The sequence below is a fragment of the Drosophila miranda genome, chromosome 3, assembly GCF_003369915.1.
Source record: "Drosophila miranda strain MSH22 chromosome 3, D.miranda_PacBio2.1, whole genome shotgun sequence".
Taxonomy (NCBI): domain Eukaryota; kingdom Metazoa; phylum Arthropoda; class Insecta; order Diptera; family Drosophilidae; genus Drosophila; species Drosophila miranda.
In genome coordinates, this window is record NC_046676.1 from 12724374 (window position 1) to 12749120 (window position 24747).

Below are 24747 nucleotides of genomic sequence, written 5' to 3' on the forward strand. Positions count from 1 at the left end.
CAGAATTCAATGTTTTCAAAGAATGTGCATTGATTTTGAATGGACAATCGTTCAACTTAATTATTCGAAACTTAAGTAATTCCATTGAAATATCTTTGGTGTTTATTCGATTCAACGATAACTATTTAAAAACTTAAAAAAAAAATACTAAATCAAAATTACAAATAAAAATAACATAAATAAATAATGAATAAAAATAACATAATTAAATAATGAAAAATCAATAAATAAAAAGAAATAAATAAATAACCGACCAAAAAAAATAAATAATAAAAAATTAAAATTAAATAGTAAATAAATAAATAAGAAATTAATAAAAAATATATACATATAATAACATAAATATAATAAATATATACAAATAATAACATAAATATAATAAATATATAAAAATAATAACATAAATAAATAACGAAAAATCCATAAATAAATAAACAAAAAAAATATTAACAAAATTAAAAAAAATAATAAATAATAAAAAATGAGAAATAAAAAGTAAATAAATAAATAAGAAATGAATAAAAAAAATATAACAAATAAATAAATAAAATAAATACATTATAAAAATGCCGTACATTTCGATTATGTACTTTTTCTCATTGGAGAAACATTTTCTTCACCATTTTATTACCAACATTTCCGCCTGGCTGTTGGTAGGCCTTTGTCTGATTTTAACTGGTGTTTAATTTTCCATTAAATGCCTTTACACATAATTAAATTCGCCGCGCCATTTAAATACACATCTTCCCGGCGGAGAGCTTCGCTTCAGTCGGCGGAAAGGCGGCACAACAATTGCATTCGTGGTTTTTCATTTCTTTATACTCGTGCGTACATTTTCCCCCCCACAACCGTCCGTCCGTTCATTTTTATGTCGTTTGCGTATGCGTGAGAGTGGCCCAGGGTCCAAGGGTCCAAGGGGCCAAGGGCCAGCCACTTGTCGAAAAGCCCCAATGCCCACACAGCCCTCACACACTCACGCATTCATTCGTTCGAATATAATTTATGTATCGGTGGAATAATGTTTTATGATCTTCACATGTGATTTGCAGCTGCTTGACGGCTACCTGGGAACTGCTGGCGGATGGGGGGAGAGGGAGGGGGAATGAGGAGGAGGAGGAGGAGGAGGAGGCGGAGATCGATCTCTGTGTGGGTGGGCTTTGAATTCATTTTCACATTTTCTCGATAGATATACTCTACAAAAAGCTGTCGGAAACTTCAAATTAAAATTACGGAAATCATTTGAAAAGTTCCGTGTGCCACTTTCACTGGATTGGGGGCGCACACATTTAAAATTGCAGAACAAAATACCCAGAAGATGTTCACCAGAATTATACGTAACTGTGGCCATGTTTGTCTGAAGAGCGGATATCCGTCCGGCTCGGGTGCGGTGCCGCACCGGGTCCTGCACAACTGGGACCGCCAGCATGCGGAGCACGAGCAGCGAAAGAAGGCCATCCCGCGGCTGGTGTATCAGCACAATCCGTGGAAGTATCTGGTGACGAAATGCAACCTGTGGAAGCTCCAGTGGCTGTGGGATCCGGAATTCAATGAATCGGAATTCATCGAGGGCTCCAAGCAGGCGGCCATCGTCGTGACGGACATCATACGGCAGCAGAGCCCCGAGAAGATGAGCACGTACACCACGCCGGTGGGCTTGCAGCAGATCACCCGCGACATGCTGCTCTCCCGCAACGACAACCGGCTGCAGTTGATCCGCTTCCAGAGGGAGCACCTGCGTCGCGCCATTTTTATAAAGGTGGCCCGCCGCCAGAGCTTCGGCCGCAGGTATGCCTTCATCGATGTGCTCTTTGTGGGGCTGCGGAACACCAGAGACTTTGACTCCGTCTCGGAGGTGGTGGAGGTGAAGGAGCTCATGGACAGGGAGCTGGGGACACCCCGCGATGTCGTCTCGGTGCCGCATCGCATTGTCTTTGCCGAGATCTTCATACGCTTCCAGCGCGACTACACCGAGGATGCCAGGCGAAACTTTGAGACAAAGGATCACATGGCGCAGTCGCCCATGGCGGCCCTCTCCAAGAGTCTCGTGCCCCAACAACCACCTGATGCGCTGGCTAGATCTACACAGAATCCGGCCACAGCGCCGCTGACCCCAACGGGCCGCATCGTGCCGCGCTCGGGCGATACCGACTGGTCGGTATCCTTCTATAAGATTATCACCTTCGATGTCCTCAACTATGATCCCGACCATAAGCGTCGACAACGCTAGCCTCAAGCCTATTGGCAGGGAAGGGGCTTTCGCCAAAGAATTTCTTTTAATATAGTTTGAATAAAGCCAATGTTTTTTCTCGAAAATAATGAGAATTCTTCTAAGCCGGGTATTTTTTTATATACTCGTATAATATTTGGACGGTGTACGAAAATTATGCTAAATTATCCTGGTATTCTGATAATATTTGATGGGGCTATTCTCTGTAAAGCATGAGGAATTATCTCTCGTTTTTATACAAAGAAACTTGCCACATGATAATCTATGCAAGTGCCTTGCATGCCCCTGCATGTCGTCACCACAGATGATCTCTTTCGAGGACCATCCATGTCAAACGTTTGCTATCTCTTTCTAGCGCTTGACTCTCGGAGAGTCGAAGGGACAGCCGACTCGCTGGCGAAGAGCGAGATGGAGATGGAGAAAACTATGCAAAATTGTTTTTGCATGGAGATTGAGCGAGTGATATGAAGAATACATATTAGATATGATCCCAAACTAAACCTTTAATACAGAGCTTTCCTTAAGCCACGAAACACAGCGTTTAACCAAAGTCCACACCTCTTTTGGGGGATTGGGAGAGAAGAAGGCTGCGGGAGAGTGCAACAAATACACAAAATATTTCTGTACAAAATGATGTTGTAATGAGGCATATTACACGATTTGATCTTGTTGCCTGATGCTGTTGCTGTTGCCGGTGTCGTTACATTTGTCATTTGGCTCTAATTGATTTTCAAAACATGGCCATATGAGGGCTTTTTTGGGCTTGCGGCTTGGGCTTCAGGGCTTGGAGCAGCTCGAGGGGGCTTGGCCTTGACGTGACCCAATCCATTTAAACATATTCAAAATGATTGGAAACACATTGAAGAACACATGCCATTTAATGTTTTCTCGTCGTGCCTAACACATTTTTGCATAATTCGAACACACGTTAAATTGTTTTTGGATGTTTACTTTGGAGGTATGTAGGTGGTCTCTCGCTCAGATCCGAACTGGAAATACAATTAAAATGTTGTATGGACAATCAATATGTTTGAGTGGACAATCGTTAAACCAACTTAATTATTCGAAACTTAAGTAATTCCTTGGAAATATCTTTGGTGTTTATTCTATTCAACGATAATTTTTTTAAAACTTAAAAAAAAATGTTTAAAAATTAAAAATAACATAAATAAACAATGAATAAAAATAACATAATTAAATAATGAAAAATCAATAAATAAAAAGAAATAAATAAATAAACAACAAAAAATAGTAAATAAATAAGTAAGAAATGAATAAAAAAAAATATATAATAACATAAATAAATAACGAAAAATCAATAAATAAAAATAAAAAAATAAGTAAACAAAACAAAATATTAACAAAACTAAAAAATTATAAATACAAAATTAGAATAAATGTAAGAAGGAGTGGGCCAGCTGGCCTATTGAGGGGGCAGCGGAGATAAGCAACAGAAGTAATAACAGCAGCAGAGGAACAGCTGATTAGCAGCAACAGCAGTGAAAAGGAGAGAACAGCAGCATACGGACGTGACTCAAGCAGCAGCAGAAAATCAGCAGAAATAAGCCGTAACATTAAGAACTTTTGTAAGCACACATACCAGGCCACCGCGATAATAATACGAATAAACAATACTTTAAATAATATCTTACATTTGGGGGCTCAACCAGTCGCGTACTGCCTGTGTAAAGTGGAAAAAATCAAAAATTGTGTGTCTCATGTCTCAGAAGCCGGCAGCAGACGAAGCGAGACGGAAAAGCAAAAATTCGGTGCAAAAAAAACTGCGCATTAGACTCTCAGAAGCCGCAAGCAGAGGAAGCGAGACAGCGAGTGGGTGAAAAGAAGAACCGAGAAAAAAGGGTTGTTTCAAGCCGGCTGCCCACAAGAGTATTGCGCAGTAGAATTATAATGTAAAATACAAGTGAACCACCAGCCGGGAATATGCAGCAAAACGAAGGCCCAAGTGGATCAGAAGAAAACAGGATCAATCGCCAGCAAAACGCGAACGAGGAAGCGATGAGGTCAACACTCCTAGAAGAAAACACACAGACGCTCCAACAGCTGGTTCAACTGCTCTCGATGAAAATATGTAAATGCTGATGAAATAGACAAGAAAAATGATGCAAAGCTGGTAGTGGAAAATTTTGCCAAAATTATTCCAGAATTCAACGGAGAAAATATGTATGTCGGTACAGCAGTGGTTCATTAACTTCGAGCTAAACGCTGAAGCATACGGACTAAATGACAAACAAAAATACGTGCAAGCCCGAGCAAAAATGACAGGTACAGCCGCTCTTTTTCTCGAGTCCACAGCAGTGTATGAGTACGGCCAATTGCGTCAGCAACTTTTACAGGAGTTCGAGTGTGAGCGTTTATGCAGTGCGCAAATTCACAATCAATGATTCAGGACTTTACTGAAAAGAAGCAGACACACTGAAGTCCGATCATGCTGAAGATCGTACCGGACAAGAAAATAGCGCCGTTTCGACATTCGCCAAGTCGAGTGGCCATCAGCGAAGCCGACGTTGTCAAGCAGCAGATCGATGAATGGGCCAACGCTGGGATAATACGACGCTCATCATCAAATTTCGCCAGTCGGACTGTCGAATTGTCAAGAAAAAGGATGGGAGCAGCCGGGTCTGCGTGGACTATCGTCAGTTGAACAAGATGGTCTTGAAAGATTGCTTTCCCGTTCCAATCGTTGAAGAGGTGCTGGAAAAACTGGAAAATGCTAAGGTGTTCACCATCATGGACTTAGAAAATGGGTTTTTCCACGTTCCTGTGGAAGAAAGCAGCAAAAAATATACGGCGTTCATAACGAAGGAAGGCCTCTTTGAGTTCAACCGTGCGCCTTTCGGTTTTTGCAATTCGCCAGCAGTTTTCATCCGTTTTATAAGTTTTGTATTTCAAAACCTTATAAATGAAAACATTCTTGACCTGCACATGGACGATATCGTTATACACGCTGAAACCGCCGACGAATGCCTGGGAAAGCTGAAGAAGGTTTTTGATGCAGCAGCTGAATACGGGCTGAAGATGAAGTGGAAGAAGTGCCGATTTCTGCAGTCGACCATTACATTTTTGGGTCATCAAGTTGGAGGAGGTGAAATCAAGCCTGGATTGGAGAAAACCAAAGCCGTCAGCAAGTTCCCGATGCCGAAAAACATAAAGGCTGTGCAGTCGTTTTTAGGATTAACTGGGTTTTTCCGTAAATTCATAAGAAACTATTCGCTAATCGCCAAACCACTGACCAATCTGCTGCGAAAAGATGTCCCATTTAAAATGAGTCTGGAGGAGGAGCAGGCGTTTGCTACATTAAAGGAAGCATTGGTGAAAGAGCCGGTCTTGAAACTTTATCGCAGGAATGCAAAAACCGAGATACACACTGATGCGTCAAAGGACGAGTTTGCAGCGGCGTTGTTACAATGGCACGAAGGACAATTGCATCCGATCTTATTCTGGAGTAAGAAAACCTCGGAGTCTGAAGCACGACAGCATAGCTATATACAGGAAGCCAAAGCAATTTTCCTAGCGTGCAAAAAATTTCGTCAGTACATACTTGGAACCAACTTTAAGCTCGTAACGGATTGCGCTGCTTTCAAGCAAACGTTAAGCAAGAAGGACGTTCCGCGGGAGGTAGCCCAATGGGTCCTGTACTTGCAGGACTACGACTTTGAAGTGGAACACAGACCAGGAGAACGGCTGAAGCATGTGGATTGCCTGAGTAGGTACCCAATTGATGTCATGATGGTATCTTCGGAAGTCACAGCAAGAATTAAGAAAGCCCAGCAGGAGGATACGATGATCAAAGCAGTTTCCGAAATTTTGAAAAGTAAACCATATGACAACTTTAAGTTGAAAGCTGGTCTCGTATACAAAGTGGTGCAAGGCACGGACTTGCTGGCAATACCGAAATCATTAGAAAAATAAATAATAACCGACGCTCACAACGCAGGACACTTTGCCGCTCAAAAAACAATGCATACCGTACAGCAGAGCTATTGGATTCCACATCTGGAAGGAAAAGTAATGCAGATCATAGGAAACTGTATGAAATGTATAATCTACAACAAAAAGCTTGGCAAAAAAGAGGGATTTCTGCATCAAATTGACAAAGGATCACAGCCGCTGTATACTATACACGCGGATCACCTTGGGCCTATGGATGCTACTTCAAAGCAGTACAAGTACATCTACGCAATGGTTGATAAATTGTCGTCGGAGGAATCTGGAAGATGGTATAAGTTCGTACCGCGAGTTCAGAGGGCTATTAACAGCACTGTTCATGTGTCTACAAAGCGTTGTCCATTTGAGCTGATGATCGGGGTAAAAATGCGTTGTGGACCGGATAGCGACATACTTCAGCTAATAGAAAAAGAGATGGTTGATAATTTTGAAGACGAGAGGCAAAAGATGCGACAAGAGGCAAAAGAAAATATTCAGCAGGCCCAGGACAGATACAAGGAACAATTCGATAAAAAGCGGAAATGCGAATACGGATACAAGGTCGGAGATCTCGTAGCCATCCGTAGAACACAATTTGTAACCGGAAGAAAGATGGCCAGCGAATTCTTAGGACCATACGAAATAACCAACGTGAAACGAGGCGGACGCTATAATGTTCGGAAGGCAGCAGACGTCGAAGGACCAAGCAATACGACCAATACAAGCAATGATAACATGAAACTATGGAGCTTCTCTGTAGAAAACGAGGACGCATGGTCATCAGGGACTGATGACTAATCAGGATGACCGAGTGTAAGAAGGAGTGGGCCAGCTGGCCTATTGAGGGGGTAGCGGAGATAAGCAACAGCAGTAATAACAGCAGCAGAGGAACAGCTGATTAGCAGCAACAGCAGTGAAAAGGAGAGAACAGCAGCATACGGACGTGACTCAAGCAGCAGCAGAAAATCAGCAGAAATAAGCCGTAACATTAAGAACTTTTGTAAGCACACATATGTACCAGGCCACCGCGATAATAATACGAATAAACAATACTCTAAATAATATCTTACATAAATAGTAAATAAATAAATAAGAAATCAAAATAAAAAAAAATAACAAATAACAAAGGAGGAGGAGGCGGAGATCGATCTCTGTGTTGGTGGGCTTTGAATTCATTTTCACATTTGCTCGATAGATATACTCTACAAAAAGCTGTCGGAAACTTCAAATTAAAATTACGGAAATCATTTGAAAAGTTCCGTGTGCCACTTTCACTGGATTGGGGGCGCACACATTTAAAATTGCAGAACAAAATACCCAGAAGATGTTCACCAGAATTATACGTAACTGTGGCCATGTGTGTCTGAAGAGCGGATATCCGTCCGGCTCGGGTGCGGTGCCGCACCGGGTCCTGCACAACTGGGACCGCCAGCATGCGGAGCACGAGCAGCGAAAGAAGGCCATCCCGCGGCTGGTGTATCAGCACAATCCGTGGAAGTATCTGGTGACGAAATGCAACCTGTGGAAGCTCCAGTGGCTGTGGGATCCGGAATTCAATGAATCGGAATTCATCGAGGGCTCCAAGCAGGCGGCCATCGTCGTGACGGACATCATACGGCAGCAGAGCCCCGAGAAGATGAGCACGTACACCACGCCGGTGGGCTTGCAGCAGATCACCCGCGACATGCTGCTCTCCCGCAACGACAACCGGCTGCAGTTGATCCGCTTCCAGAGGGAGCACCTGCGTCGCGCCATTCCCACGAAGGTGGCCCGCCGCCAGAGCTTCGGCCGCAGGTATGCCTTCATCGATGTGCTCTTTGTGGGGCTGCGGAACACCAAGGACTTTGACTCCGTCTCGGAGGTGGTGGAGGTGAACGAGCTCATCCGCCGGATGGACAGGGAGCTGGGGACACCCCGCGATGTCGTCTCGGTGCCGCATCGCATTGTCTTTGCCGAGATCTTCATACGCTTCCAGCGCGACTACACCGAGGATGCCAGGCGCAACTTTGAGACAAAGGATCACATGGCGCAGTCGCCTATGGCGGCCCTCTCCAAGAGTCTCGTGCCCCAACAACCACCTGATGCGCTGGCTAGATCTACACAGAATCCGGCCACAGCGCCGCTGACCCCAACGGGCCGCATCGTGCCGCGCTCGGGCGATACCGACTGGTCGGTATCCTTCTATAAGATCCTCACCTTCGATGTCGTCAACTATGATCCCGACCATAAGCGTCGACAACGCTAGCCTCAAGCCTATTGGCAGGGAAGGGGCTTTCGCCAAAGAATTTCTTTTAATATAGTTTGAATAAAGCCAATGTTTTTTCTCGAAAATAATGAGAATTCTTCTAAGCCGGGTATTTTTTTATATACTCGTATAATATTTGGACGGTGTACGAAAATTATGCTAAATTATCCTGGTATTCTGATAATATTTGATGGGGCTATTCTCTGTAAAGCATGAGGAATTATCTCTCGTTTTTATACAAAGAAACTTGCCACATAATAATCTACGAGGGCGACAATTGCAAATGACTTGCATGCCCTTGCATGTCGTCACCCTAGATGCTCTCTTTCGAGGACCATCCATGTCAAACGTTTTCTATCTCTTTCTAGCGCTTTAATACAGAGCTTTCCACCACACCTTTTTGGGAGAGATTGGGAGAGAAGAAGGCTGCGGGAGAGTGCAACAAATACACAAAATATTTCTGTACAAAATGATGTCGTAATGAGGCATATTACACGATTTGATCTTGTTGCCTGATGCTGTTGCTGTTGCCGGTGTCGTTACATTTGTCATTTGGCTCTAATTGATTTTCAAAACATGGCCATATGAGGGCTTTTTTGGGCTTGCGGCTTGGGCTTCAGGGCTTGGAGCAGCTCGAGGGGGCTTGGCCTTGACGTGACCCAATCCATTTAAACATATTCAAAATGATTGGAAACACATTGAAGAAAATAACACGCATATAAATATTTCAACAAATGTGTATGCCATTTAATGTTTTCTCGTCGTGCCTAACACATTTTTGCATAATTCGAACACACGTTAAATGGTTTTTGGATGTTTACTTTGGAGGTAGGTGGTCTCTCGCTCAGATCCGAATTAGAAATACAATTAAAATGTTGTAAGAGCTGGGAATTTATGCCACAAAATATGCAGGTGTTGGCTTTCCGAGTGAAAGCTTGGGTGAAGCACTGGAAAACATGGAAAAGTCATGTCCGAGCACTGATTGCATCTGGAGCAGCCCCGAACTTGGAATCTAATAAAAGATGTGAGACTTAACACGTTGTGGCAGGTCGGAAATGAATGAAAACAATCGATAAAGGCAAGGTATCGATTAGAGAAGCATGAAATAGGTTTTAAAAACCAGATCTTTAAGACATTGAGCCATTAAATAAGGCTTTGAGTTAAGCAGATACGATACAAATATTTAATTTATCGATTAATAATCGAAACCAATTTAAATTGTTATCCAATAAGAACTTCAAAAAGCTACCATCCAGTATAGGCAATCTGCCATGCCCTTTGAAATATATTCTACTAATAGAACTCCAAGGCATCGCATCTCACCCAGAAATGAATGAAAACAATCGATAAAGGCAAGCTATCGATAAGAAAAGCATAAAATAAGCTGTAAAAACCAGATCTTTAAGACATTGAGCCATTAAATACGGTCGGAAACGGTCTTTTGGTTGAGCAGAAACGCCGGAAACAGTTTATTTATCGATAAATAATCGAAAACGATTTAAGCTATCAACCAGTAAGAGCTTCAAGCAACCCTTATTATCGAGTATATGCATCGCATCGTTATCTCTCTTTCCCAATTATTTGCTCGACTCGAATAAGACCCAAATCCCAGTGCAAATAATCCCTGAAATGTTCCCCAAAGCGGGGCAGGCAGATGCCCCCCTTCGAAAGGAGAAATAAATAATTTAAATAAAGAAAACACGAAACAGCTGTTGCACTTCCGATCCGAAGATGGAAATATGCCATGCCCCCCGCCCCATGGGGGGAGGAGGGGGAGCATAGAGACGCTAAGACAGTTACATGTACACAAGCGAAAAGGGATAATCTGATTATAATGAAACGCAAGTTATGCAACACGCTGGCACTGCCACTGCCACTGCCACTGCCACTGCCACTGCCGCTGGATGGCGCCACTCAAGTGTCGCCCGCGCGCAGCTTAAGGTTGCCGCCACACGCCCGCGCCACTCCCCCAACGAAAGAAAATGAAGGAAAACGTCCAGCAGCAGGATTATGAGAAGGGAAACAGAAGAGACACAGCTGGCTGTCCCACCAGCTTCTTTCCATTCCAATTCCATTCCATGCCACTCCTTGACGCGACTCTGACAGGCAGGCGGCAGCGAGGAAAAAAAAGGGAAATTATAAAAATTTATGTACGCTTTTTTCCGTTCGGATTGGAAGGGAACTGCCTCTGGAGCTGGAGCTGGAGTCCAGTGTCCTAGACTTCAATCTCGGCGTCAGACAGGACGCTGGCTTCTTCTGGCTGTCGGGATTTGTTGTCCATTTCTAAAAATGTCAGCTGGCAAATGTTGGGTCTCTAGTCTGGGGCCCATAAATAAAAAATAAGCGGATACAAGAGATACTAAGCGGCTAGGCAAAGGCGCTTGTGCGAATACCCTAAATGATCCCTTTGGAGTACTGCAGGAGCTTCTCTTCGCCTTCTTACGGAAGTCTAAGCTATAGTATTAGGTTTTTCGATGAATTTCTAGGAACCTCTGGGTATCTGGGGTATTTTTGCACCTTTCTCCCAGGTTGTGGCCACAAAAGAAGACAGAATCCTGGGACACTAGCCGGATCTTTATAATCTATAGAAAAATTACCCCAAAAAACCCAAAGACCATGCAAAAATTCTGTTTTTTTTTCCGTCTCAAAGGGTAAAAAATTAATTAGACAATCCGGGAAAGCGGCTTAATTTCAAACTCATTTGCAAATATTTACCAGCACAAACACACAACAAATTGAAGGGATCCCGGGCTGAACCCTTTGTCGAGCCCCAAAACCGGATCAAAAAAAAATGTTGCAAGAGCGACGAAGAGCCTTGATGTAACAGGTGTATCCTCCAACGGTTTCCATCTGCCATTTACCCAATTTCCCCCTTTCGAATCGCTTTTCTTTTAATTTTTCCCCTGAAAAGATTAATTACAATTCTGGCGTAATGAGAGGATTTCCGGTGGCCCCGGGATTTGTAACCTTCTCTTGGGGGCCGCCCCACACACACAGAGCAGCTCATATTTCTTGTGTTTAATAAAATTGAATGAAATTTATGAAATATTTGCGCGATGTGCATAGAAATGCGCGCCAGACCTCCTCCAATGCCGGGTTCCAGCTCTAGACAATCGCCTGCCACCGACTCGTTGATCTTCATTAGTGGAGGAGCCGCCGTGCCGCCGTCGCCGCCGGTAAATGTCTTCATAGACACATTCTCGGATTCGCCTCGGACTGGGGGCAATGGGTGGGGGCTGTGGGGCTGTGGACTCGGGCCAAAAGCTTTAAATTTATGGCAACGCATTTGCGGCGCGCGCTCCTACAGCCATAACGCCACACGAAGCAGACAACAACAAGAAAGTCTCGACTAATAAAGCGTCGGCGGCATGGCATCGCCTGGCCAGGTCTCACTCACTCTCTCCGTCTGTCTATCTGTCCTTTATTAGTCCATAGCTTGGCCTAGACTCCCCCCCCCCTCTCTCTCCTCTCTTAACGTATCCATTTACACTTGAATATTTATCGCTGCGCTTGGCCCCGCGGCTCAAAGACCTCCCTGGGCGCGGGACCCCAAGACCCAATTTAAGTCGAGTTGTCCCATAATTTTGAAAGCTAACAAGCCACAAGTAAATTAAGCGGCATTTAGCACAACATTTAAAAGGCCTGGTCAGATCGGATTGATCGTTGCACGAATATTACACAAGACTTGCAGTGGGAGTCGGGGTTGCAGTTGCAAATGGGAAAGTGGAGCTGCAGTTGCAAGTGTTTTGAAGTTGAGCGGAACCATGAATCAACGGCTAAGACCCTAAATACCTAGGAAATATGTTTATATTGATATCAAATGAGTCGTGGGCAATCTAGAGATATTAAATCTATGAAATATCAACTTAAATTCAAATCTATTCAACTTAAATCACAATTTAAGCATGCAAATATATTTTAGATACCTGATTTAAGTACAATTTAAACATCTTTCCAGGTTGTAGGTTAAATCCATAAATATTTGTGATTTTTATGGATTAAACCCAACACAATATGGTAAGTGATCGATATAAGTTATAAGGGTTTTTCATATTATATTTTATTTATTTAAGACCACCAATCAATGATCTGCCGTTAGGTATTCGATTTATTGATGATTTAATTAATTCATATGTAGATATTTGAATATCGAATCTTTTGGTTTGCATCACGCGACAAAGAGGTTATAGAAGAAAAATACTGACAAGAAGAGAACCTAAATACAGCTCTCTCTCTCTCACTCTCCATCTCTCTATTCTTCCTTTGCTTTGCACTTCTTTTGCCGTCGCAAAAACGTAGCTCCCCTACTCTTCGTTCTTTACACTCTCCTCCTGTGGTTTCTATTATCGTCTTTCCTTTTTGCCTTTTTGTCACGCTTTGATCGCATACTTCTCATCCTATTGCCATCTCGTTTCTTCTGCCACTTGATTTCATTCGCTTCTCGCCCTCTCGCTTCTTCTCGCTCGCTTCATTCCATTCGCTTCTCGCCCTCTCGCTTCTTCTCGCTCGCTTGATTCCATTCGCTTCTCGCCCTCTCGCTTCATCTCGCTCGTTCAATCGATGATCGTGGCAATACACACACACACACAAACACGCACGAGGCAGGGGTTTGAGCGACAGACAAAGAGACGGACAATTACAGTTATATTTTGCGCTGCTGCCTGCTGCTTTCGCCTGTCGCTAATAAATTGCGCACTTGGCGCCAAATATTTATTACATTCTCGGCCTCTCACTGCCCATTCCCTGCCCTGCCAGTATTTAAGAAAATCTGCATAAATCGAAAATACTTCAACCAAAATAATAACTTTTTTGTAAATTTAAAACACATTTCGCCGGGCCCCAAGGGCGTGGCTGCGGACCCAAAATGCAGTTGCCGAAAATAAAGTTCAAATATTCATTAATATTTGTATCTTGTGTTTAAAATTTATGGAATATATCACCTTTTTGTGGGGTGTCCTTTTTTTCTCTCAGTGCAGCGGCGAAATATGGAGAAACATTAAATATAACGAAAAGCTAAACTGAAACATAAATAAATCTCAACATTTTATGCACTTGGAAAAAAAAATAACAAGCGAAAGGAGAGGCAAAAGTGGGCACACACACACACACACAACCCGCAAAGCTGTTTTGGTACTCAAAAACTTTTGTTTTTAAAAGTTCTTGAGCGTTTCGTATGCAACCTTTTTCGTGGAGGGTAGCATGGTTTAAAGAGACGTTTGGATCGAAGGCAAAAGATTAGCCACGGCCCTTAAGAGGATATAGGATTTTGTATAACTGATGACTAAATCATGGAATAAATCATGGAAAAATAGGTGCAAAAACCCACTCAAAGTCGAGCTAAATTTTATCTGAATATCATTTTCGAGGGTATCAAATGCTGCGGCACTAACCTTCGTTTCGTGATTGCGTTGTTGTTGTTTCTGTTTGTTGTTGTTCGGTTGTTAAACATGCAATTTCTTTTGGTTTTCGCTGCGTTCGATTGCTGTGGCCAGACCATAAGAGCGGTAAAAGGATGGGGCGGGGACGGGCGGGGGGGGAGTCGTTTGGAGTCTGTCTGAGGCAACAGCAGCTGCAACAACAGCAGCGAGCGGCAAGGACAAAAGCCAACAATGGATTATTAGTGGCACTTAAGCAAACACGCGGCCAAGGGTCGCGATTCGGTGTAGGGGGGAGGTGGGGAGGTGTGTGGGAGGGCGAGGGCTATAGCCCGCAAGGATCTGAGTCATGTGTGTGTTGGTGTGTTGGTGTGCTGGTGTGCTGGTGTTTTGTGCCGCCGCCTGCTGTTGCCGCTGTCGTTTATGCCCCGTTTTTTGCGGTTCTTGCAACGTCCCTGATTTATCGCTGAAATGTGGGCGTTTTTAATTAATTTCCCAGACCTGCTTTGCCCTGCTTCTTCTGCTCAGATTTTTCAACAATTTTTAAAACAATATTTAAGCCCAAAAAAAAAAAAAAAAGCAAATATGAACCGCAAGAGGCATGAAAAGCAGGGGAACTAACACCTTCTCTGAAGAGGAGGGGAGAGGTAGAGGTGCCCAACAAGTGCTTGCGGTCTGCACTTGAGGAAAGTGTGAACAAATCGAAGAGGGAGAGGGGCGGGCGGGGGGGAGAACCTCTTGAAATCACTGGGAAATCATCCATTACCCGGGGAAAACTTTACCAAAATGCACTCGCACAATGGTAGTATACACAGAGAGAAATAATTGCATTTTGTGTGAGCACCAGTCCAATTAGGGCCGCCCCCCTACCCCGTCGCACTCCCCATCACTCCCTCTTTTGCTGCAAACTTTTCTGTCAACTCTTTTTCTGCTGCCAAACTTCTCGGTTAACTCTAATTTTGACGCGCGCTTTCTCTCTGCTAATTTACTTTCAACTCGAATTTCTAGAAAATAAGATTTCAAAGACATCCCCCCCCCCCCCCCCCCCCCCCCCCCCCCCCCCCCCCCTACCCACCCTCCTTCCTACGATCCGGCAAGAGCAAAGATAATTTCTCAGTGTCGTTGCTTTTTGGCTCATGTTTTTGGCAAATTACATCACTGTCTCTGAAACCGTCACAAGGGTGACAGAGGGGGGGTTAAGTTTTCCAAGAATTCGTAGATCGATTAGAGGGAGAGAGAAACACTCACCAGCTGCAGTTCTCTGCTCCTCGTGGGCTTCACAATAAATTCATTTGGTTGGCTTCCAGTTGCCCGAGGAACGCTGCTCGGGCTCGGCTTGGCTCGTAATTATGCTCAGAGAAATACCGGACTCGGAACGCGACACAAACAACCAGAGAGAGAGAGAGAGAGAGAGAGAGAGAGAGAGAGAGAGAGAGAGAGAGAGAGAGAGAGAGAGAGAGAGAGGGAGAATGTTGCGCTATTAAATTTCACTTTGTTGCATGCATAAAGTTAATTATGCGGGGCCACACCACAGCACACACACCACACACCACACAGAAAAAACAAACTCTAATTAAACTCGTTTTCCAAATGAGAATTACGCCGCAGCCGCAACGGAAGAAAGAATTTTTTGCAATGGAACTGCAGGCCCGACGATCGATAGAATGCGCGGGCTTTCTCGCGGCGCCACAAAATACCAAAAGAATACTCGAAATATCGATAGGCTAGGCAACAAAATATTTTTGCCAAATAAATACAAATATGGGAAAATGGAAACCAATTGAAAACCGAACAGAAAATATCGATTTTGATGACGAATTTTGTGTAAATATTTGCCCATCGAAGAAGCGATGAGTGAAAAGTGGTCTGAATGTCTTACTTTTCGGCTGGAAAGGGGAAAATAAACTAAAATATTTCTCTATGATTTTGGTATGTTTTCATTTGTTGTTTACATTCGTAAAAGGAGTTAAATTTCTTGATATTTGCGTATCTTTTAGATCCCCAAACAATTATTTGTTTATTTTCTAATGTTTAAAGTGGTGGAAAATATTGTTAATTTTGACTTTAGAGATATGCAAGTATTTCCAACCCCGGATTTGATTTATGGCTAAAAAATCCAATCTCCCATTGATCTTTCCCGCAGTCCGGCAACTCCAGTACCTTTGCTTCCGACCAAGTGGCAGCCCTTTTTTCAGTGGAATTTTGGAATATTTGTTGTTCCATTTGTGCGCTTTCCAGTCGGTATAATTACAAGGGATACATAAACATAAATAAGGCAATATCTCTGCCAAGAGCTGGAGAGTTAATTGATTTACGACCTTCAATAAAATCGTAAAAAGCGGCACCGCCTCTATTCAATGTCGGCTAAAGCTAAAACAAACTAATTTCAGGCCTAGAACCGAACCAAGCCCCAGGCGATAAAGAATTTTAACGATCCGCAAAAACAAAAAGGAGGGAAAACTGGAAGCAGGCCATGGCCATGGAATGGGGTATGTGATGTGGCGTGGAGGAGAGTTTCTTCAATTAGTGTAAACACAAACGATGACACTCTTTCTAGCTGCTTGAAAGAACCAGAATGAAGTGAAGCCAATTTCCAGGGCCACAAACCTCTCTGCCCAGACACTTTAAAATTTAACGCCTCTGGGAGCAGCAGAGCCGCAGAGCCACAGATCGGAGCGACAATGGAGACAACTCTGTGCAACGACAGTGAATATTCCACGAATATGTTCGTGATCATAAAATTATAATTTATGAACAAGAAAAAGCAAAGGGCCAGGGCCCAGGGCCCAGGGTTTATCTCATCTTTGGCATCTCTTTCCTTCTTCCCTCAAGAGTCTGTGTGTGCGCGCACTTCTGGATATGGAGTGCAGTGCAGAGATGACGATGCCGATGCCCAGATGCCCAGATGCCCAGATGCAGATGCAACAAGCGACAACAACCGACAACGATGACAACGTTGATGGCAATTTTGGAGCGCGGCTCGCGTCAATTTGTGAAGAGGAGAAGGGTCCACACGAGGGACCGCAGCCAGACGCCGATCCAGAGCCCCACACTCCCGCTGCAAGAACCAGAACCAAAGCCAATGGCAGCCACTGCTGCGTGTCATGGGGGTGATTGTTGTTGGAGTTCCAGGAAAGACGCCTTCGGGCTCTTTGGGATGGAGTGCGCGAGTATGAAAATATTTCATATTTATTCAACCTCGCTTTGGGGCATTGTGCGTTTCGGGTAGCCAGATCTTGCCACAGGAACAGGCTCCAACTGCGACTCGGACTCGGACTCCCATTCCCATTCCCATTGGAGGGGCGAAAAGCGAAACTAATTTGCGGTTCTGTTAGTGCAATTTCCTCTCGTTTTTCGAGACAGCTTTTTGTTATTGTTAGTGCCACACGCCCCGTACCGCCCCGCCCCATTCTTATGTATGGGGAATAAGTACTGATTTTTTTTTTGGGACCAGCGGCACACACACGCATCTCACTCTCTCCCTCCCTCCTTCCGGCCACTTTGTTCGATTTTAGGCGAAAATTTTGTTTGGCTTCCGATGGAAGAAGGGAGCCTTAATTAAATCTCTGATTGAGGGAATTCACTCTCGTCTTGGAAATTAGTTTAGTGAGAAAGTTTATCAATTAAATGGAGGAACCAGACAACCATCCAGACAGCCATTGCATTTGATTGGGTTCTTGTTCCTTCTCCACTCTGAGGGTCACGCAAAACACGAGACGAACGTCCATCCAGGGGGAGGTGGGAGGCTGACTTCAAAGAACATTTGAACTGCGTACAGATTTTCGGAGAAAAGATACATTTTGGTAAGCATTTATTTGGTTTCGTTGATTGGTTTTTGGGCAAATATTTTCTAAATATATTTACATAAAATATAGAATAATATTTATAGATAAAATAATAGATAATAAATACGAAATATAGATAAATATAGAATAAAACAGATGTCTGTTAAAAGAGTTTTAAGGCACAAGTTGTATGAAAAGATGGGATTTCTTAAATTCCTTAAAGGGAATCCAATCAAATCTACCCAAAACAAGTCCTAACGATGTAGAAATCTTTAGTTTATCCAAGAATATGTATAGAAAACTTTATAAATGGCACACGTTGATAATCCTAAAAGATCTGTATAACATTTTAATGCTTTTTTATGACAATGTCATCCAAGATCTGTACTAAAACTTGAAACTTCCCACGAAATATGCCAGACACTGGTTAGATTTCTGTTTAATCAAGACTTTAAAAATTCTCAATATTACTTCGAAATTAAACCCCATCATTTTGGGGCATAATTGAGCCTTGCTTCGCACACGATATCATTTCAGGTTTGAGCTATTTGTGGATTAAGAGTCTAAAATTAAACCCAGATATATCTAGACAATGGATCCACCTAGGTCATATGTTTTAGGATTTATTTTTGTAGGGCTTGAAATTGGTTAGATTGTAATTTTGCCAGGCTTCTAATATTGTCCCACCATCCCAGTGTATCAGGTCTTATCAGAAGCCTCGTTGCAAGCCAAAAAACTATCTTTGTACCCCCTTTGTACTGTGCAGCCTTTGTGGCCCTGCAACATTTATCTGTGGAAGCTTTTGTTGAGAGAAAAATTAAAAATGATCGCCATCGTCGCGGCATGGACTCTGGATCCTTCGCTCATTGTTATGGGGCCTCTGGGCCGCACTCTGTGGTCGCCCCGTTGTGTCTCGGATCATAATTCACACGCCACAGCGATGGATACTGTGTGGCAGTATCTCTGCTGCCCATTTATCCTGACCCTGCCACAGGGCAATAATTTAAAGCGCGCTCTATTATTTATCTGAGCATATGTCAATGAAATTTATTTATTTATTTACGCCGGCAACAACAATAAAACACCCAAAAGTTTTCATATAAAATCGCGAGGATGTTAATGAGCAGAGCACGATGGTGAGGGGGGGAACGGCTGTGGCAGGAGATAGAAGGTATGGCACGCATGGCGGCATGTTCCATGAGGCATGGGGCAACAACGCGCTGCGCTGTTGACGTTAATTGACCGCAACACTTTTTTGTCGCTTTTGCAGTTGCAGTCCGCAGTAAATTTTAATGAAATTGCAGCCATTGCACACGCCCCTAGATGTGTACGTATAAGGGGGCGTGGCAATAACCTCTCCTTCCCCTGTGCATGTGTGTGTGTGTGTGTGTGTGTGTGGGATAACTGCCTCAAAGTGCTGATGACATGGCTGTCAGCGACACTTCGTGCCGCTTGTTGCATGCAACACACACATGAATAGCCACAAAAAAAATTAATATAAAACTGAAATTAAATATAAAAAATAAAACCCATAAAAAAAACCAAAGAATGAAGGATTTTATGCACAGGTCGAAGGCGGAGATACTCTTGAATATCTATAGATTCGATTAAAGATATGGAATATAGTACAGCGATACAGATACTGGGATTTTGGGGTATTTACAGGCATGACTGTTGCATGTCCTTGCAGATCCAGGAATCGCTATTGCAAATAGGGTATCAATAGATACAGATAGAGGGAGGGAGAGAGAGAGAGCTTTATACACGGTTCACTGCTCCAGCGGATAATCTATGTATCTCGTACGAACTCTTACGCTCTGTTTCATCTCTCTTTCTGTTTCTCAGTCCATATCCCTTTTTGCCATTTTTGATGTTGCTGCATTTATAAATTAATTAAAAATAATTACTTTATGTTGCCTTTCCAATTTCATTAAAGCTGCCAATGCAACGGCAACAACAGAAGCGGCAACAATAAATAATTATGCAGCAACGACTCTGCCACACACGGAAGAAGGGAACAAAAGCCAACACAGCAGTCGCAGTGCAAGGGTTAAAGGTCCCTGACTTTAAGCTTAAACAAAAACATATACACATACACATATCGATATCCCTTCAATTGGGGAGCATATTAAAGATAGATTAAAGTTCAGATTGTAGGATGTTCTCAATGAGATTTATCTGTGCAGCAGGTGGGAGATTTACGTACCATAGATAATACCCATAAACCCGGGCCCATTTGTATGCATAATGGACATCGTACGACCTGTGGCACATACAAATAGAGATGCAGCAACAACAACAGATACAGATGCAGATACACACTTGCAGATACAGATACAGATTCCGTGGAGTTAATGTCGCATTAAGATGGCAATCCCTGACTCCATTCGCATATAAATCCAGTTGCAGTAGCCAGACCCAACCCTCCCCACCCAAGAGGGGAAGAAGCGCTGCTGCTGCTGCTGCTGCTGGAACGATGCCGCAGATAAATTTTGCTGTTGTCACACCTTGCAACTTGCATGCACATAAATATATTTCACCACGAGCCGCCGAAAGGTTGACACTGTCTGCATTTTTTTTTTTTTTTTTTTTTTTTTGGTGTGGCAGGGGCATGCAAAAGGTAGGGGAAAGTAAGATATCACAAGGTAGCAGCAGGGACACCAACGATTTCGTATTCAGATGTGCCCCACAGCCCAGAGAGAAATATCTTCTCAGCTTTCAGCAGATTGAAAGCGAAATATTATTGAAAACCGCCACAGAGGCAGAGAGAGGGGGAGAGGGAGAGAGTAGAGCAATGTGGCACCTTCTCGGAACTTGCCGCATTTAATTTATTGCGAATATTTGATGTTCGATTTCCTCTTCGTCCTTCGGTTATCGCCTTGGCATTGACACTTTTACATTTTATTTTTTTATTTATTTTTTTTTTGGCAAAGATTGCAGTTTTGGATTGTGGCAGGGACTGTGTGTGGCAGGGGGATACATGCCACAGGCGATATTTGCTTATCAACAGAGAAGCTCAGACTGGAGCCAAAATATTCGTTGGTTTCTCCTTCCGCCGGCAACAGATGCGAAAAGGCAGATAAAGTTCACATTCAGAAGGAGGTTTCAAATGGGATAAAGGAAAGGAGAATGGATCTAACATCTTTCAATATGGGAACCATCTCTAAAGCAGGCAAATCTATATTTAAATGCTCTCCCAATCTCAATTAAACCCCTGATTGCAGATCTATCTTGAAGATTGCATGGCCTGCTCCTCGCTGGATAGTGGAAGATCCACAGAAGAAGCGATTAACTGAAGGTCCAATCTACGTGGAAATCAATTAGCAACTGTCATGACTGGAACAGAGCAGAGCAGAGCTCCTCCATAATGCCACACAAGAAGGGACCACACACCAGGCAGGGGCAGGAGCAGGGGTTGGGGCAGAGGCGACTCCTCCTCCATTCCAAAAGATAGAAAGAGAGAGAACCTGGTCACGCACAGCGCACAGAAAACGAGGGACATAGATCCGAGCTGATCCCCAGAGCTGCCCCGATGCTCCTCCAATATGAAATTATTCAAATGCCGCACAACATACAAATTCAGGTTAATCCAAAGCGCAGCTGGATGCCTCGTGCTGGCAAGATGGTGGGGGAGTACACAACCCGCACCTCACCCCGCCTGTTGATGGGGCTGGAGCGCCAGCTCTTTTAATCATTATTAATTATCCAAGCGGCCACTCCGTGGAGTATAAATCATTGGCGGAGGCAAGGAGAAGGATACCCAATCTATTTATTGCTGTTTCAGCGGAAAATAGGGCCAAGAAATGTGGCTAATTACATGGAAAGGAAGGCATAAAGGGCCTTGCTTCATTTATTTTCACTTTGGCTACTCATCGGAGTCCGTGGGAGCATCCTCCAGGCGTCTGTACAGCACGATCACATCCTTGAAGGGCTTTTGAGGTGAATCCCAGTTCTTGAGCACCATCTGGGCCATCTGCTGGGACTCCATGAGACTCTGATCGCGATACCACTTGGTTGCCACCCACTTCCTGGCCTGCTCCAGGGCCCTGCCACTGCCACAGGCAGCGAAGCGGTTGTTCGTCACGATTCCATCCTTCTGGGGGGCAAACAGGTACTGTCTGTTGGTGTCGTAGTCGTGGCCAGCGAAAAGCACCGGAGCACTGACAATCGCTGGATACTTCTGCCACAGCAGCTGCTGGGCCTTCCTGACGGGTATCTTTTGGTCCTGGTCCAGATATTTGGCCGCCAACTGTTTTCTGACCCCGGACATGATTTTCCGAACGAATACCTTATCGTAGGCACAGCAACTGCAAGGCAAAAGGGAAGGAGGTAAAGGAGGAAGTCTGTGAAAAGGACTTGGCTACGGTCTCTTACTAAATGTGAGCCCCCAAATGGTACACAAAAAACTCCTCGGATCGCATGGCGATGGTGATGCCTTTGTTGCTGGTGATGCCCACCAGGCTGATGTCTCCAGGGCTGCGAAAACAAAGAATTTCGAGGTTTCAATCTGTGGTATCGGATCTGCTGTTTGCTTACTATGCCATCTTTCAAGAGTGTTTTTCCAAGGCGATCAAGTGGAAAGGTCTCCGGGCAAATGAGCTGTAAAGAATATTCAAATTTAAAATCCAATTAGCCACAGGAGGGGAGGGGGACAGAGAGGGAGGTAGAGGGAGTGTTTGTGTGTGTAAGCGATACCCAAGGCCCCTCCCACCAAAAACGACCCCGACTCGAGTGTTGAGTGTTGTTGATGCGCCTATGGCTGAGCAGATTAACGTGAAAAAACGTGTCACTGGTTCCGGCCGGGCCATCATGGTCGCGACGCTGGCCGTAAGCGATATTGGCAGCCCGAGGCTGTCTGTCACCAGCGCCAACGACTCGATGATGATGCTCTCGTAATGTTGGCCACGATGATTGCGCGGTTCGCACAACTGCCTTGCATTGGATGGGAGGCTGCACGTGGCCCTAAAAATAGACTCTTAGACGCGCAACCAGTTTGCAGAGAATCAAGACCAGAAGTCCACACAAATGCAGCGCCGCAGAGAGCATCCATTAATTAAACGCGCAGTCTTGTAATCGATGTTTTAATTAGCCAAATCGGAGCTCGGATCATCTTACCTCAAAAAAAAAAAAGAATGTGGTGGAGTGCCGTGCACTTTGCTGCAGAAATTTCCTTATGGCAAGCACAAAAAATAAGAAAGTGACAGTGCTGAGCAACGTTTGCTTTGCCGGCAGTGTTGGTTTATGCCTTGGAGCTATCGATACCTGGAGAAATCCAACAAAAGTGCTCCTTTGGGAAAAATACTCGAAAATTATTTGGTTTTATGGTAAATATTTGAAAAACTTTGTTTCGAAATTAATAAATATTGTATTTGGTTTTAATTATCGATGGCATCACAGTTTCTTCCTGTGCGGCGATAAAGCTCTCTTTTTTCGTTGGTTTTTTCGGTGGAATCTTAATCTTTGGCATCCTATAAGTTTGGTGAGCTTTGACCCATGAGCCATGCCAGACCAGCCTTCTAAGAGTACCCTGCCACCGCAGCATTCATCGGCAGAAAGGCTTTTTTTCTGGCTGATTTTATGGATTGGATTCCGTGCTCTTCAGTGTCGGGCTCAGCGACTTGTTGGAATAGGCACAAGCGGGCCAAGAGAAGTCTCGGTGTGGAGAGAGAGAGACCATCTTTAGACCATCTCCCACAGAGGTCTATGCAGGCAGCGTCCAGCGTCTGCTTCAGAGCAGAGATGCAGACGGCCCGTGGCTGAAGGAGCGGCTCATGTGCCGCCATGTGGATGCTACCGACTCTAAAACTGCAGCCCAGAGATCCCAAAATTGTGGTCTCTTTAATCTTTGATAGATCCTTCATTTAACACCTGAATTGAGGGCTAATCCATCAAGATCCAAGTGCAAAATCCTTTCGATTGTCAGACCAAAGTGTGGAACAATGTCATTTGCTGTGGCTTTGCTTCTGACAGACAGACAGCCCCCCGCCCCCTCCTGTGGCCCCTTCCCCGTATTTATTGTTGTATGCATGTCTGGAATTTAATTTTTTCTGGCATTTACAAAACACTCGAGAGAGCCAGCCAGCCAAGGGCCAGCGATGACAGCAATTACCATACGATTTGCATGACGTTTATGTTTATTTTTCTTCTTCTTTTCATTTTTCTTCTTCTTTATTTTTTGCTGGCTTTTTGTGTTCTTTATTGGCCCTGTGCCTCAGGTTGATTTTTGACAGTTGCCCGACTCACTCGTTCTGTTGGGCCCACATTCAATGCTGAATTCGCATTTCATTAGCTTGTTATGGACCACCTACGGCCATCTCTGAAGGGAGCCTCTCGGACCGACAGACAGACAGACAGACAGACCCACAGCGAAGCAATTAAGCTGGCAATCGGAAGACAATCCGAAAAGAGGTATGTCTGTCTGTATTTACAAAAGCTTTAAAAAAAAGGTTAAAGAAAACAAGAACCGAACGAGTCAATGGTTCTCGAATGAAAACAAAACGAAAAGCCCTCGAGCGGTGGAGCGGTGGAGCGGTGGAGACCCTCAGAAATGTCAAGCGAATCATTAAACCCAAGGCTGAATACTTTTCGGTCAAGTATAAAGAATGTAAGGCCTTCTGGTTTTTCTCTCGAAGATCATCTTGGAAAAGTCCTTTCTTCAGATCCATTAGATCTTTCACCTCCTTTATGGGCAATCATTGATGTAGCGCTTGCCAGGTCCGCAGGTCGTCAGAGAGGGGCCACAGTAGGCCTCTTGGGGGCAGCTTCCGGTTCTGCCTGCTGGGCAGCCTGTCCCTTTCCCAAATGGAAGTCATGGCCTGGCCTCGTTTGAGCCGCTGTGACGTGGCCTTGGAGATGTTTCTGTTGAAAGAAGTTGCATTGAAATCGAAATTCCTGCCGCCAGGGCCTTTAACGCTGATTAATTGGCACGAAATTATTATTACAGCTTGTTTGTTGGCAGAGCCCTCAATTTGTAGTCGTTCTTCGCGGGCAGTTGTCTTTTAATCAGGTTTATTAAGGGGCCAAGCAATCGATTTAATCTTGTGGAAAGAGTGGCAGCAGGATGGGACGTGTGCTTCGATACCAGACCTTTCTCGTTCCCACGACAATGGTTGAGTCATGAACTTCACAGATAGACCCAGACACAGATCCATTTATTACCAGAGAGAGAGG

The 24747-nt window shown here is 44.0% G+C and overlaps 3 protein-coding genes and 2 long non-coding RNA genes across 6 annotated transcripts in view; 4 read left to right on the forward strand and 1 right to left on the reverse strand.

The window, feature by feature from the left end:
- The window catches only part of LOC117187737, an 89582-nt gene that overhangs the window by 59069 nt on the left and 5766 nt on the right, over positions 1 to 24747 (forward strand). Inside the window, exon 3 of one of the 2 annotated variants that reach the window (XR_004472336.1) lies at positions 12376 to 12434. The exons of the other annotated variant lie outside the window; for it this stretch is intronic. This is a non-coding gene — a long non-coding RNA (uncharacterized LOC117187737). The remainder of the gene's footprint in view (positions 1 to 12375; positions 12435 to 24747) is intronic. 2 annotated transcript variants of the gene reach the window in all.
- On the forward strand, positions 1170 to 2322 carry LOC117187736. Its single transcript, XM_033390532.1, has one exon. The coding sequence runs from the start codon at positions 1316 to 1318 to the stop codon at positions 2225 to 2227; it is 912 nt and encodes a 303-aa protein (XP_033246423.1). The 5' UTR covers positions 1170 to 1315; the 3' UTR covers positions 2228 to 2322.
- Positions 7328 to 8507, forward strand: LOC117187735. The gene has a single exon (XM_033390531.1). It carries the CDS (start codon positions 7497 to 7499, stop codon positions 8415 to 8417), a length of 921 nt encoding a protein of 306 aa, XP_033246422.1. The 5' UTR covers positions 7328 to 7496; the 3' UTR covers positions 8418 to 8507.
- Positions 15942 to 17650, forward strand: LOC117187738. Its single transcript, XR_004472338.1, has 4 exons — positions 15942 to 16123; positions 16183 to 16281; positions 16350 to 16517; positions 16625 to 17650. It is a non-coding gene; the product is annotated as an uncharacterized LOC117187738 (long non-coding RNA).
- LOC108159185 lies at positions 21328 to 22819 on the reverse strand. The gene is made up of 4 exons (XM_017292239.2): positions 22693 to 22819; positions 22114 to 22176; positions 21952 to 22053; positions 21328 to 21884 (listed from the first exon to the last, which is right to left on the reverse strand). The coding sequence occupies exons 2-4, from the start codon at positions 22119 to 22121 to the stop codon at positions 21443 to 21445; spliced, it is 552 nt and encodes a 183-aa protein (XP_017147728.1). The 5' UTR covers positions 22122 to 22176; positions 22693 to 22819; the 3' UTR covers positions 21328 to 21442.

Bases quoted from the DNA above. Each gene is read 5' to 3' on its own strand.
- LOC117187736 (XM_033390532.1), top strand. From the start codon at position 1,316: ATGTTCACCAGAATTATACGTAACTGTGGCCATGTTTGTCTGAAGAGC.
- LOC117187735 (XM_033390531.1), top strand. From the start codon at position 7,497: ATGTTCACCAGAATTATACGTAACTGTGGCCATGTGTGTCTGAAGAGC.
- LOC108159185 (XM_017292239.2), bottom strand. The intron at 21,885-21,951 runs GTAAGAGACCGT...TTTGCCTTGCAG, and splicing joins CATTTGGGGGCTCACATTTA to TTGCTGTGCCTACGATAAGG.